General features: G+C 42.3%; 1 protein-coding gene across 1 annotated transcript; it reads left to right on the forward strand.

The window, feature by feature from the left end:
* Positions 1-1800: 1800 nt before the first annotated feature.
* LOC122435466 (small integral membrane protein 10-like protein 2A) lies at positions 1801-3548 on the forward strand. The gene has a single exon (XM_043459661.1). The coding sequence runs from the start codon at positions 1972-1974 to the stop codon at positions 2176-2178; it is 207 nt and encodes a 68-aa protein (XP_043315596.1). The 5' UTR covers positions 1801-1971; the 3' UTR covers positions 2179-3548.
* Positions 3549-15271: the final 11723 nt, after the last annotated feature.

A 15271-nucleotide genomic window follows, 5' to 3' on the forward strand; every position in this document is an offset into this window, starting at 1 on the left:
ATAAAAGATGTCTAACCTTGCCAGTAAACAAAATATGCAAATTAAAACAATGAGATGTCATTTTCACCTAGAATGCCCAAGATTTAAAAGAATATCAATGCTATTATTAAGAAAGTAGAAGATGTTCATGGATACCTTAGAGCTGTGTGAAAGACAGTTTGACAATATGTATCAAAATCATTAAACAAATGAAAAACTTTTGATCCAAGAACTCCATTTCTAGGAATGTACCAGAGCGAGACATCAGAGAAGTATACAAAGATATGCCTGAGGATGCTAATCTCAACACTGTTTATGACTGTGGAAACTTTGAAACCATCCAAATATCCTTCAGTTAATGATTGGCCTGCCATAAGGAGTCATACACGGTACTATCAATCACAAAGAATCAATATGAAAGGATAAGCAAGATATATCATTATGTTTAAAACAACTATCAAGGCAGTATGTTACTATGATTTCACTTTTGTCTTACTATTGGTGTGTGAAATATATATGTGTGTGTGTATGTGTGTCTGTGTGTTTTGTTTAATAAAATTGACTAAAACAGATACCAAGCTGTTAATAGTCTTTTTTTTTCTGGTGGTTGTGATCCTAGAAACTTTGCTTTTCTCATAATATATACTTAAGTTTCAATGATCTACAAACAATTGGTAAAAATCATATATATTAAAACTTAAGAAATTTTGTAAAGTTGCTAAGCTTCTCTGATAGTTAAATAAATGCAAATTAGAAGAATAATAAGATACAACTGTTGTCTATCATGTTGAGGAAAAAAATTCCAAGACTGACAATATTGTATAGAGCTTCCTTCTCTAAACTTCTTTGATCAACCGCATGTATTAGGAAAACTTTTTGACCTCAAACACTAAATATCTATGCTATGCGATGGTTTTTTATAATAAAGAATGAATTATATTATTCATCCTCTTCTGCCACTTGCAAATTCATGTTTACAATGATGCTATTGCAATAAATTTTGGCATAAGAAAAACTGGAAACGTTCAGAACACCCATCAACAAGGGACTTGTTATAAGAATTATTGAACACTATGAGCTGATATATGCATTGGTTAATTATCCATCTTCAAGGAGAGTGAGGTAGTTGTGTGTTATTGACATGGTAAGGGCACCTTATCAACACATCACATCTGGAGGTATATACAGGAAACATGATCTCAGTTCATGGCTGCTGGGGCGGGGTGGGGAAAGGGAAACGAAGCAGGGAATTTGCTTTCCATTGTTCTCATTGTGCTGCTGACAAAGTCTAACAACTCGCTTTTAGACTTTGCCCATTAGCAGAATACTACAGATATAAAGCAAAAACAAATAAGACGCTTGAATGAATAACGCAGAATGCACACAACTTAAAGTTCAATTAGTTGGTTTGGTGTGTTTGTACTAGCTTACAACCGGGGACCGAAAAAATTCCTAAAGGGATTTGAGGCGACAGGAAATGCGTTCAAGCTTCGAAGTTGCTCAAGATCGTGCTTATGAAGCAAAATTTCTAACGATTCGAGCAAGTTTCACTTTGCTTCCGTTAAAATTTAAAAGTTAAAAGTTGAAAAAGGACCACTGGGGTCAGGAAGCTAGGTCTCCCGGACAAACTGCCCGCCCCTCCCCGCTCCTCCCGACTCCCCCTTAACATTGCCCCTTCCCCGTCCCAGGGCTCTGGATCCCTGGCGCTCTGCCTGATCCCGCCCCACGTGGCCCCGAGGCAGCCTAGGAGGGCGGCCCGGCGGGGCACCAGTGCCCGCTGTGGCCAGAGCACAGCCAGAGGAGGAGGGAGCACAGCCAGAGGAGGAGGGAGCACAGCCAGAGGGGGAGGGATCCCGCAGTGCAGCGCAATTAGCATCTGCTGCCGCGCGATCCACCTACCGCGCCGATTCCCCCGCGAGAGCGTCCTTCTGTCCCCTGAACCAGCGGGAATCACCTGGCTCTGGGCGCTGTATCCGGGGCCACAGCAAACCGATGGCAGCAGCAGCGGCCCTGTCGGGCGTAGCAGTGCGGCTGTCGCGCTCAGCCATGACCCGCGGCCCGTATGGCGCCTTCTGCAAGGGGCTCACGCGCACGCTGATCACCTTCTTCGACCTGGCCTGGCGTCTGCGCATGAATTTCCCCTACTTCTACATAACGGCTTCGGTGATTCTAAACGTCCGCCTGCAGGTACATATTTAGAGCAACTAACTTTGTGGCAGTGGGGAGGCCCAGCAGGATGGCTGACCTCCACCCACTGGCTCACCCGCCCTAGAGCACAGTGCCCAGCTCGCCTCACGCACACACACTTGCCGGCCTGTCCTGCTGTCGCCCCACCTTTTCATATAAACGCGCGGCTAGAAATCATTATTTGTGGAAAGCCTGCAATCTAACCAGGAAACTGTAAAATAAACGAGAAGTTGAATCTCAAGGAAGTAGCTAATTCAAGGAACAGAACTTAAAAATCTGAAAATCCTCAGAAATATTTAAGAAGTTCTTCTGTACATAAAGGGCTTCTTCCCTCGTGGCTCAGCTGGTAAAGAATCAAATGAGCACGCACATTGGGAAATTACAATGAGCACAGGATGCGCTAAAGGAGAAAAAAAAGGAAAAGTTACCAAGGACTTAAATAAAGTGCACAAGAATGGTCCAAATAGGAAGCAAATCTTCCAAATTTGAAAAAGAAGTGAAAGGACTTCCCACTGGATGGAATCAATTCTAGGCAATAGATGGATGGAAGCTGGAGGAAACTGATCACATGATCTGGAAGACATACTTGTCTTCATCCCCCAAAGGAAAAAACAGAACCTTCAGGGGAAAACAAACATTTCAAACTGTACAAGGAGAACATGCTTCCTATATGAAGCAACCTCAGTTTTCAACCATTGCGGGGAGTGTGAGAAAAGGAGTCGGAACACTGGCATACGTGGATCAAGACTCTGCAATCACAGAAAATCCAATCATAGCTTCAACATCCCTATTCAATGAACAGTGTTTAAATAACCATTACAGAGGAAATATTAGTTATGCTTTTTCGTTTTTAGAGTAAATCTCTAGACAAATCAGGGAAGACTAAATTATGGTCATAGAACAGAATGGGAATGGTAACCAACTTTGACAAGTACAGGCAACAAGTTGGCAACCAGAGGGGAGGAAAGGGAATACTGGTGTTATTCTCCTAAACTAGGAAGTCTCCAGGTGAAAGAATAAGGCAGATTCAGGGGTTACATTTTTAAACTGAAGGAGTTAACCAACAGGAAACTTAAAAATAGTGATACAATGGTAGGGAAGTGGGGCAGGAAAACCCAGGAGACAGCAGGAAGGCAGCAGAAAATGTCTCACTTCATCAAAGTTAACAAATAGTAAGAAAAGCATATTACTAGGAAAAATGGAGTTAACCTCTAAACAGACATGTAAAGTTTTTGCCTCTGGAATGGGGAAGCAAAAGCTAAGAAGGGTAGGTGGGGATTCACTGCTTTTCATTATATGCCCTTTTGTACTGGTTGATTTTTTTATAATCCTTTATATGCATGTATTATCTTGATTAAAAATTAAAACCTATTAAAAGTGAATTTACTGCAGTTGGAAGGAAATTTGGGGGAAGGGGGTTGGGGAGTGGCCCATGAGTCCAGGTAGGTTCTGCCTTCCTATCTTTCTGCAATAGTGGATGTGTATCCTAAACTGTTCCCGAATGATCACATGAAATATGATTTCCTTGCTTTCCAAGTACAGCATAAGATCATAAGGAAATGCCTGATGAAATGATCAGTAATCTTCAGATAGTCCAGAGCTTCCTTACTCTATGAAACTTCTCATGAACTAATCTCTGCCATGTCATGTTTAAGGTAAAAACAAAACAAAAAGTGTGATTTAATTTTTCAAAACTGAAAAATTGGGCAAGTAACCTATGATGTTTAGACAAGATTCTCACATTTTAGTATTGATCATAATAGCAAGAGGGGGGAAATAAGCTAAATGTGCAACAGAAGCTGGGCTAAACAGAAATAGTCCATCAATGGAATGGGGTAGTATGTGCATGCTCAGTTGCTCAGTCCTGTCTGATTCGTTGTGATCCCAGGGACTGTAGCCTAACAGACTCCTCTGTCCATGGCATTTTCCAGGCAAGAATACTGGAGTGGGTTGCCGTTACTGAGCCAGACAGAAATATATATTATATAACATTCACTCTTCTTAATTATAGAGAACTAATACTTGGAAACACTATTGCACTTTTCCTATAACCATGCAATATCCCAAGCACTTTGTATGCATCGTTTAATTTAATCCTCATGACAACTCAGAGATACGTGACTGTCATCACCCCTGGTTTGCAGGAGAGGAGACAAACACGGAGAAGGGTAGTGGCAGAGTGATGAAATATTGCCAACAATATTATTCTTCCTGCTAATGTGAGACATTCATAGCTATGATTTGTTTTTTTCTTTGCATTACTCTGCACTCCCAATGCAGAGGGCCCCAGGTTTGATCTCTGGTTAAGGAATTAGATCCATATGCCACAAATAAGACCCGGTGCGGCCAAATAAATAATAAAATAAATATTTTAAAAACTTTAGTGTAAAATTCACTATCTACGTGGATGGCATGGATGCTAGGATTTGGGGAACAGAGGGTTAGACACCCTATTCCTACACCCTTGGATTAGCACTCCCAAGTACATGTACCACTGCACATGAATGGAGAGTCAGGTGTAACTCAGAGTCACTCAGGATTTGAATTTTAACCAAAGAAATTAGTTTTTATGAGATATTAAATGCATTCTTGCAATAATACCCAGAAGCAAAATAGCTTTAATGTGGAAACTGTAACTGTAATTCAATGCAATTAATTAAGCTGTAGTTAAATGTCACTTTCTCCTCAGAAAACATAGTTTTTGCCCATTAACAGAGAAACATCAAATATACACAGTTCTAAACAGTTGCAGTTTAAAATTTTTAACTTGCATAAATTATGTACAGGTTTTTGTTTTGGGGGTTCACTTTTCAAATCATTTCCCTTAATTCACTGCAGGTATAATTTCTCTTCATCTGACAGACCAAAAAGAGAGAGAGAGAGAGAGAGACAGCCAGTGAAACCACAGCATCCTCAAATTCATTAACCTGCTCAATTCCATGACCATCTGATTTTCATGAGCCAAATATTCCTGGCAACGTTTGGAATAGACTTAATTGTCAAGTGAGATACAGTTCTCTTGAGCACTGCTAACACTATCCTAGAGCAACAGAAAATGTCCTTTAATTCAGGCTTTCCTAAACATGCAATTCTCTGAAAGCACCAGATGGGAGGGAGCTCCTCTCTCACATATCAGATGAAAAGAATTAATTTTCTTTCTTTTCTTTTAAATTGAAGTATAGTTGATTTGCAATGTTTCAGGTGTACATTCAAAGTGATTCAGTTATGCTTACAAATATATAGAGATTTCCCTGGTGGCCCAGTGATTAAGACCCAGTGTTTTCATGGCCATGGACCCAGATTCGATCCCTGGTCAGGGAACTAAGATCCCACAAGCTGCATGGTGTAGCCAAATATATATATATATATATGACATATGTCTGGAGAAAAGTCTTAATTCAAAAAGATACATGACCTCAATATTCACAGCAGAATTATTTACAACATATATATATACTTCCCCAGTGGCTCAGTGGCCAGTAAAGAATCTGCCTGCAATTCAGGAGATGGGAGTTCAATCCTTGAGTTGGGAAGATCCATGGCCCCTGGAGGAGGGCGTGGAAACCCACTCCAGTATTCTTGCCTGGAGAATCCCATGGACAGAGGAGCCTGCTGGGCTACAGTCCATAGGGTCACAAAGAGTCAGACATGACTGAAATGACTTAGCAGGTAGGCAGGCAGGCATTATATATATTTATATTTATTTAATATATATGTTTATTTATTTATTTATTTTCAAATTCTTTTCATTTTATGTTATTACAAGATACTGAGTACAGTTCCCTGTGCTATACAGTAGGACCTTGTTGTTTATCTGTTTCTTATATAGCAATCTCCTGTTAATCCCAAACTCCTAATTTCTCTTCCTCCCACCCCATGCATCCCCTTTGGTAACCATAAGTTTGTCTTCTATATCTGTGAGTCTATTTCTGTTTTGTAAATAAGTTGATTTGTATTTTTTTTATTTTAGATTCCACATATAAGTGATATCATATGATATCTGTCTTTCTCTGTCTGACTTATTTCACTTAGTACAGTATTCTTTAGGTCCATGTTGCTGCAAATAGCATTATTTCACTCATTTTATGAAGTAGTATCCCCTTGTCTATATACACCACATCTGTTTTATCCATTCATCTGCCAGTGGACACTTAGGTTGTTTCCATGTCTTGACTATTGTAAATAGTGCTGCTGTGCGCATTGGGGTGCATGTATATTTTCAGATTAAGAGTTTTTTGCATTCCTATACACTAACAAAGAAAAAACAGAAAGAGAAATTCAGGAAACAATCCCATTCACCATTGCAATGAAAAGAATAAAATACTTGGGAATAAATTTACCTAAAGAAACAAAAGACCTATATACAGAAATCTATAAAACACTGATGAAAGAAATCAAAGAGGACACAAATAGATGAAGAAATATACCATGTTCGTGGATTGGAAGAATCAATATAGTGAAAATGAGTATACTAGCCAAAGCAATCTATAGATTCAATGCAATCCCTATCAAGCTACCAATGGTATTTTTCACAGAACTAGAACAAATAATTTCACAATTTGCATGGAAACACAAAATACCTTGAATCTTGAAAAAGAAGCAATCTTGGAAAAGAAGAATGGACCTGGAGGAATCAACCTTCCTGACTTCAGACTATACTACAAAGTTACAGTCATCAAGACAGTATAGAACTGGCACAAAGACAGAAGTACAGATCAATGGAACAAAATAGAAAGCCCAGAGATAAATCCACGCACCTATGGACACCTTATCTTTGACAAAGGTGGCAAAAATATACAACGGAGGAAAGACAGTCTCTTTAACAAGTGATGGTGGGAAAACTGGTCAACCACGTGTAAAAGATAACACAAAAAAATAAACTCAAAATGGGTTAAAGATCTAAATGTAAGACTGGAAACTATAAAACTCTTAAAGGAAAACATAGGCGGAACACTCTGACATAAATCATAGTAAGATCCTCTATGACCCACCTCCTGGAGTAATGGAAATAAAAACAAAAATAAGCAAGTGGGAACTAATTAAACTTAAAAGCTTTTGCACAACGAAGGAAACTATAAGCAAGGTGAAAAGGCAGCCTTCAGAATGGGAGAAAATAATAGCAAATGAAACAACTGACAAAGAATTAATCTCCAAAATATACAAGCAGCTCATGCAGCTCAATACCAGAAAAACGAACAGCCCAATCAAAAAGGGAGCAAAAGAACTAAACAGACATTTCTCCAAAGAAGACATACAGATGGCTAATAAACACATGAGAAGATGCTCAACATCACTTTTTATCAGAGAAATGCAAATCAAAACCACAATGAGGTATCATCTCATGCCAGTCAGAATGGCCACCATCAAAAAGATTACACACAATAAATGCTGGGGACAGTGTGGAGGAAAAGGAACCCTCTTACACTGTTGGTGGGAATGTAAGCCAGTACAGCCATTGTGGAGAATAGTGTGGAGATTCCTTTAAAAACTGAAACTAGAACTGCCATATGACCCAGTAATCCCAGTGCTGGGCATACACACAGAGGAAACCAGAATTGAAAGAGACACATGTACCCCAATATTCATTGCAGCACTGTTTGCAATAGCTAGGACATGGAAGCAACCTCGATGTCCATTGGCAGACAAATGGATAAGGAAGATGTGGTACATATACCCAATGGAATATTACTCAGCTATAAAAAGGAATGCATTTGAGTCAGCTCTAATGAGGTGGATGAAACTGGAGCTTCTTATATAGAATGAAGTAAGTCAGAAAGAGAAACACCAAAAGAGAATATTCACGCATATATATGGAATTTAGAAAGACAGTAACGACTATCCTATATGCAAGGCAGCAAAAGAGACACAGGTGTAAAGAGCAGACTTTTGGACTGTGTAGGAGAAGGTGAGGGTGGGATGATTTGAGAGAATAGCATTGGAACATATATTACCATATGTAAGATAGACGACCAGTGCAAGTTCAATGCATGAAGCAGGGCACTCAAAGCCACTGCTCTGGGCCAACTCAGAGGGATGGGGTGTGGAGGGAGGTGGGACGGGGGTTCAGGATGGGGGACACATGTTCATCCATGGCTAATTCATGTCGATGTATGGAAAAAAACATCACAATATTGTAAAGTAATTATCCTCCAATTAAATACATAAATTCATTTTTTTTTAAAGACTTTTCTCAAGATGTATGCCCAAGAGTGGGATTCATGGATCATATGGTAGCTTTATTTTTAGTTTTATAAAGAACCTCCATACTGTTTTCCAAAGTACCTGTACCAGTTTGCATTCCCACCAACAGTGCAGGTTTCCCTTTTCTCCATACCCTCTCCAGCACTTGTTATTTGTAGACTTTTTGATGATGACTATTCTGACTGGTGAAAAAAATTCCTTTTCTACCTCAACTCTATCAATTCCCCCTGCCTTTCCCCAAGGTCCTCTCCAGGTAGGACCAAACTTCTGACTTCACAGGCACAGATGAAGGTTCCAGGCCCTAGACTTCCTCGAGCTGGACTACAGCCTGCACTTTCCATTGTGACCCTTGACCCCCTTTCTTGAACGCAGTCCCATGACTGCCTTCAGACTGGTTCTGGTCACCTGAATGATTACTGGTGATGACTCCCTTCTCCAGCAACTCAGAGAGACTATCTTTAGAATTCAGGGCCCCGGCATAGGTGTGGGAGTGGTCAGAGAGTGGGAAACAGTCTGTCTTTTAAGACATGTTACCCTAAGTCCAGACCTTGGGTAGTGTTACTGCAAATCTAAGAACTTTGCTTCAAATCCTTCCCGAAGGATGCTTGGGAAGCTAGAAGTCAAGTTCATAAGCTAAATTTTGTTGAACCAAAGAATCTGAGTAACTCTGGGTAAGGTAACCAAAGTCTTAAAAGGTGGAGGCCTTTAAAAGGACAAGCAGGGGTCTTTTGGAGGTCCAATTTGGGGGTCGTTTGCTGGGTAATGCTGTCCTTCCATCATTTGTATTTCTATACCAAGCACTCTTGTGGTCTGAAGAAGTAAATCCCTGTGATTTTCAGCAGTTCCCTAAAGGAGTGAATGTTAGGTAGACAGAAAAGTAATATGGGGACTTCCCTGGTGGTCCAGTGGCTAAGATTTTGTGCTCCCAATGTAGGGGACTCAGGTGTAATCCCTGGTTAGGGAACTAGATCCCACATGCCTCGACTAAGACCCATGCGGCCAAATAAATAAATATTTTTTAAAAGTAATATAGGTGGTAACTACCTTCTACTCCTAGCTTGTACAAACACCCTTCTTCCATTCATACTATTCCAAACATGACTCCCTCCTGGCATACTTTAATTACTCCACATACCACCAAGAACTACCCAGAGAGAAACAACACATACAAACATTTCCAGCTATCACAGTCAAAAGTGAGGTTATGGGGCATCTGTTTACAGTTCAGGTTTTCTCAATGATCTCTTCTTTCTCTAGAGCTGCATTATCCCAACTTATTTTTGTTCTTCTACAGTTCCATGACCTAAATGGTGAATTCACTCCCACTATATCCTATTTACAATACTAAAGAAGAGGTGAAAGAGTTTTTTAAAAAAAACACAATCAGCCGGGCAACACAGGTAAAGGGTAAGTCCTTGTGCCTGCACATAGCCACAAGGTGGTCCTGTAATTTATTTATAACTTGTTTGTCAATTTCACTGTCCTTTTGCCTTATCTACCAGGGGGTGGGGTGGGGCACAGTTTCATTCCTGAGGAGTCTGAGCTTTGGTGGGCTTCTTAGAAATGCAGTACTCTGGCTTCTAGCCCCTCAGCACAGTCATATAAGAAGAGACCTTAGGGGATCCGAGTCTCATTTGTATTCCTCCCTGTTCTCATTCTAAATAATGAACATCATAACCACCTGTTTTGAGTGGTTCCAGGAACTAAGAGTGAACTTCACATTTTGTGGAACCCTTGTTTTGTTGCGTACTAGATGTGCTACTTCTAGGGAACAAGAACTTCTAAACCAGCAGAGATCAGACTTGCAGGGACACAAACTACAACTGTTGCAGATGGGTCTGGTGTGTTTATGAGAGACACCACCTTTGTTTCTGCCCTGCTCTGTTCTGAAACTTGCAAATCTTGGCAATGGGAGAAACAGCGCCATAAATGGGTTCCAGGTTCATAGTGGATATTACCTCCTAGCAGCCTGAGCTGCGATTCTCCTTGCCACATGCTCCACACAGTAAACATACCGATTCACCCTAAACATTTTGGGCACCACAGGAGCCGCTACGTGATAAGAGCCAAGAGGCTAACCTGCTAGCATGGAGAGCCTGTTTTCTCTGTGGATCCACATTAGCCTGGGTGTGGTAGGAATAACAAGTGCTTTTGAAGTCTTGGATGGTGGCCAAAATCTGTGCAATTCCCATAAGGATAAGCTACCCCATTTTACTTCCTCTGTTGATAAGAAGGGTGATTTGCTCCTTCTGAACCCCATAGCTCTTTCTCCAGTGGCCAGGGAGCATGGGACAGTAGACAGGAGATGAGAGTCTGTCTCTGTGTGGAAATTCCTAAAGTCAGGAGGTTTCCTGGAGAAGTCTATTCCAGCAGGGTGAGCAGAGACCATTATGTGGTGGATTACGGAAGAAAAGGATGGGGGCAAATCCCACACCCAGTCTTAACTCTGCATCCCTCAGAAGGTGCAGAAGATGATTTCAGTGTTTTCAGAGATACAGCCAGTTGGAGCACAGAGGTTAGAGAAAGCAACAGAACATTAGGATAGCCCTGAAACTTACCAGCCACATAGAAATAGATGACCATTCATCACCACATTTATCCTCACAGCAATGGTTGTGAGGGAGACATATATAGCCTGGCCAATAAAAAGCCCTCAATAAATGGAAAAAAAATATGCTCACTCCTCTCAAGTCTTCCCCAGGTCCAAAATCCCTTGGTCTCCTATAAAACACAAAACGTGTCAATTGATTGATTATTTAATTAATACCTGCCAAACCTGTATTAGGAGTAAAGGTGAGAAGACCCACTCCCCCACATTCAAATCTCACCATGTTTCTCTCCAGGCTGCTGACCTGGGCTTGCATAGCTAACTCGGGTAGCTCACATCTTAATGGATAAGTTATTCTTTAACAGGAGTAGGTCATAATACTGAGATAAAGAGATAAATTCCAGCTCTGATGAGAGAACAGAGGACTTTCTTTGCTATCTGCATCCTGAGGAACCCCTCGGGCAGGAGGTGACACTTTGCAGCCTTGGGGAAACCTAGACCGGGATGGCAAGATGTGAGTTGCGGACACCCACAGCCTGTAAGATCTTTATGAATAATACGGGAGAGACTCGAGCCCACCCACCCAGCAGGCACATTTTCAATCAGGACGGACTGTGACAGTCTTGCTTTCTTTTCCCCAGGAGGACGATTTCAATGAGCACAAGGTTTTAATGACCGCCCTCCACCCTCCCTGCCTCGGCCGTCCGCGCGCCCAACGTGCCACCTTGCTCTACGGCCGCCGCGTGAGCCTTGCACGTGCACGAGCCCACAGTGTCTGGAGGCCACATGGAACACGGTGTGCCTGTGGATGTCAGCACGGAAGGCAAGGTCGATGACTTCCCCCGAGAAGCAGTACAGGCAGCCATCAACCCCATGTTGGACCAGGTCAACACCTGCCTAGACTACGGAGGAGAGGAATGACCGCCTCACTGGCCGCCTCCAGGAGGGCTTGAATCTAGCTGGCAGACACATCTTGAGTTCCAGCCGCCACTCAGGGAGGCCCCAAGCGATTGGCAGCCCCTAGTGGAGCCCTCCAAGGGCCCAGGGGCCAGGCCTCTACCCTGCCTGCCTGAGCCCTCACCACCTGGCTTAGGGTGACCTGCAGAGGTCCTGGGGGATCTGCCTGCCTGGGCCATCCTTGTGGTACTTCCCTTCATGGGCCTGGCATACCCCGACCTCCTGACATCCCCACCTAAGGTCAGGTGTGGGCCTGTGACCCAACCAATTTGCCTGCCTGCCCAAATCCTGGGTGCTGCTCACCCTGCCCAGGCCTTGAGTGTTCACATTGAAGTAGTCGCCAACAGTGCATGCACACACACACACACACACACACACACACTCTAAAGGTCCTTAATATTCTCAAGTTTATATAATATGTGCAAACCTCATACAAAAGAAGAGGTTAGGCTTGGTTTGGTGGATTCTAAATGGAGGCCAAAATGTCCCTTTTGAGAGGGTCCTTGGCTTTATCAGGGGAGTTCGGATGCCTTCAGGCTTGACATCAACCACAATTACAAAAAATACATACACTAAGCAGTGTGCAGATCTTACCTGATGCTAAATGTTCCTGGAAACTGGTAGAATAATCCCAGAAGAGGGGATCAGGGTCTCCCTGATCCTTCTGACTTTCAACCTCCGAGAAGAACCCTTTTTCCCTAACCCCCAAAAGCACTCCATCCATTCCCTGCTAGGTACTACTGCGGGGGTATCCTGGATCACTTGGCAGTAGTTTTATCTGAAAGGCAGTTTCCAGTTAGTCTCTGGAAGGTGTGTGGCTATCCTGCTTCCCTCTGTTAAGTTGCCAGGCTCAACTGGTACAGGTCCTTTGGGGCGAGGCCAAGAGGAAGTTTCCCAAGTGTTACAATGGATTCACCCGACCACCCTTCATTCTAAGGACTCTGGGTGTGAATAAATCATGCCTGGGAATTGAACTTGAGCTATTCCATTGTTAGGCTAGTGTGGTGACTAAAACTCCAGGCACTTCTGTTGGCCAGACATAAGAATCTTTTTGGTTATAGAAATCAAATAAGGCCTTGGTGGATTATCTGTAGATTTCATTCATGGGAACTCCAAGGTGAATTATCCAAGGCCAGAGATGTGTACATGTGTTTTAGTCCACTCGGGATGCTATAACAAAATGCCACAGACTGGGTGGCTTAAAGAGCTCGCACTTATTTTCTCCTAGTGCTGGAGCCTGAAAACCCAAGAATAACACTGCCAGCAGGATTGGTTTCTGGTGAGACCTGTCTTCCTGGCTTGCAGATGGTCCCCTTCTCTTTGTGCCTTCACATGGTCTCTCTTTTATGTGTTTGTAGAAAGAGAGATTTAGTGTCTTTTCCTCTTACAAGGACACTCTTTCTATCAGAATAGGGCCCCACCCTGATGACTTCATTGAACCTTAATTATATACTTAAAGGCCCCATCTCCAAATATGGTCACATTGGGAATTAGGGCTTCGACATATGAATTGGGGGCAGGGGGAACACAATTCAACCCATAACATGTCAGATGATCCCCAGATGTATGTTACAGTAATATCTTCTTTGCTACTGATGTTAACTGTCACCACCTAGACTCATCTATGCCTGGCCCCCTCCAATATGCTACAAATCAGAGAGCCCATTTCAATGGCATCTACTTCTCAATGGCATACTCAGTCTCAGCAGAAGTGCTTTTGCTAGCTTTTGATGCTTCCCTCACCCACTAATTTCTCAAGGTCAGGGTTACAGGAAAGATGCTTGAATTTCTTTGGAGGGCAAAGTTAGCAGTGAATGGGTAGACCCTCATAAGATTCAATACGGTACTCTCATGTTCAGAAATTTTGAATTTCCTCCCCTACATTATGCCAGTAGCCTTCTAACCACTCAATGCCACATGTCACAGGCTAGCATCTGGTCCAGTTTTGCATTAGACAACCCAGCAAACAGAATCACAGCCTGCTGCCTGAGCTCACCACTGCAAATAAAATTCATGAATGCCTACCACTCTTTCCATTTAACTCTATTCCTTAACTGACACTGTGTCGCACTTGCCATCCCGAGATAATATACCTTAAGTCAATCTAGAAGGATGACAACATCTTTGGATGGTAAATAATATTATCATCTCCATGAGGTGGCCCCTTTCCCTCTGCACATAAATACATAGGACCCATGAGATAGAATAAATGGACAGCAATTATTGACTCATATCATGAAAATGACCATTTCATCCTTCTCAGTAGGAATGACTTCATCTTTGCACCATAAGCATTTTATCTTTCCATCTTGGGGACAAAGGAGGGTTAATAAGCAGTTAATTTCAATACTCCTTTTCCCAGAAAAAGATTAGTGCAAGCTATTCAGGATTCTATCATTCCCTTTGGCAGTGAATGAAAAAGAAATGGAAATATGATTCTGTCGGGACCAGTGAGAGGTGAAAAGTGTCCTAGGGTGCTTCTAAGAAACGTTTCCTCTCTCCTAAGAACTAAATGCAGAGGGGTGGTCCTTTTGTTTTCCCTGTGGAAATTGTTCGATCTGGATGTGACTCCTGGGAAGTGCTATAGCCATCTTGCCAAGAGCCTGGCAATGAAGCCAAATCATGGAGGATGACAGATACAAGGGAATCACAAAGTGGACCTGGAGCTCTATGTATAGAGCCTGCTATACCTCTGGACTTCTCCCCTGATGACACTAAAAAAAAAAAGGAAGCTCTTAATAAGTATGCAACAGGTATTGGAAACCCACGTATGTGGTTTCCTCTGTGTGTGTATCTCTGTGTGTGTGTATCTTGCTCAATGTAAACTATTAGAGTCACTGCACTCCCTTGGTGGTACAGTGGATAAGAATCTGCCTACCAATGCAGGGGACACAGGTTTGATCCCTGGTCCAGGAAGATTCCACATGCTGTGGAACAACTAAACCCATGTGCCACAACTACCAAGCCCACATGAGGCAACTACTGAAGCCTGTGCGCCTAGAACCTGTGTTCCACAACAAGAAGCCACTGCAGTCAGAAGCCCAGGTACCACAACAAAGAGTAGCACTCACTCTCCGCAACTAGAGAAAGCCCACATGCAGCACAACCAAAAAATGAAGACCCAGCACAACCAAAAAACAACATCCTTTCAAAAACAAATTATTAGAGTCACTGAAGTCAAGTATTAGCCATTATCCAAATAGGCACTGATTTACAGAAGGAGTTTAATGCAAAATTACATTAGATGATAAATTAGATGATTAAATGGAGGCTGAAGAAGGGAAGGAGATTTGCCTAAGGTCACTCTGGAAGTTACTAGCAGATATAAGACTAGAACCCCAGTATTGGCCTGAGAGAGGCTGCAACTCTCCAAATATTTGAGGATGCTAATGAAGAGTA

The sequence above is a fragment of the Cervus canadensis genome, chromosome X (assembly GCF_019320065.1).
Source record: "Cervus canadensis isolate Bull #8, Minnesota chromosome X, ASM1932006v1, whole genome shotgun sequence".
NCBI classification, from domain to species: Eukaryota; Metazoa; Chordata; class Mammalia; order Artiodactyla; family Cervidae; genus Cervus; species Cervus canadensis.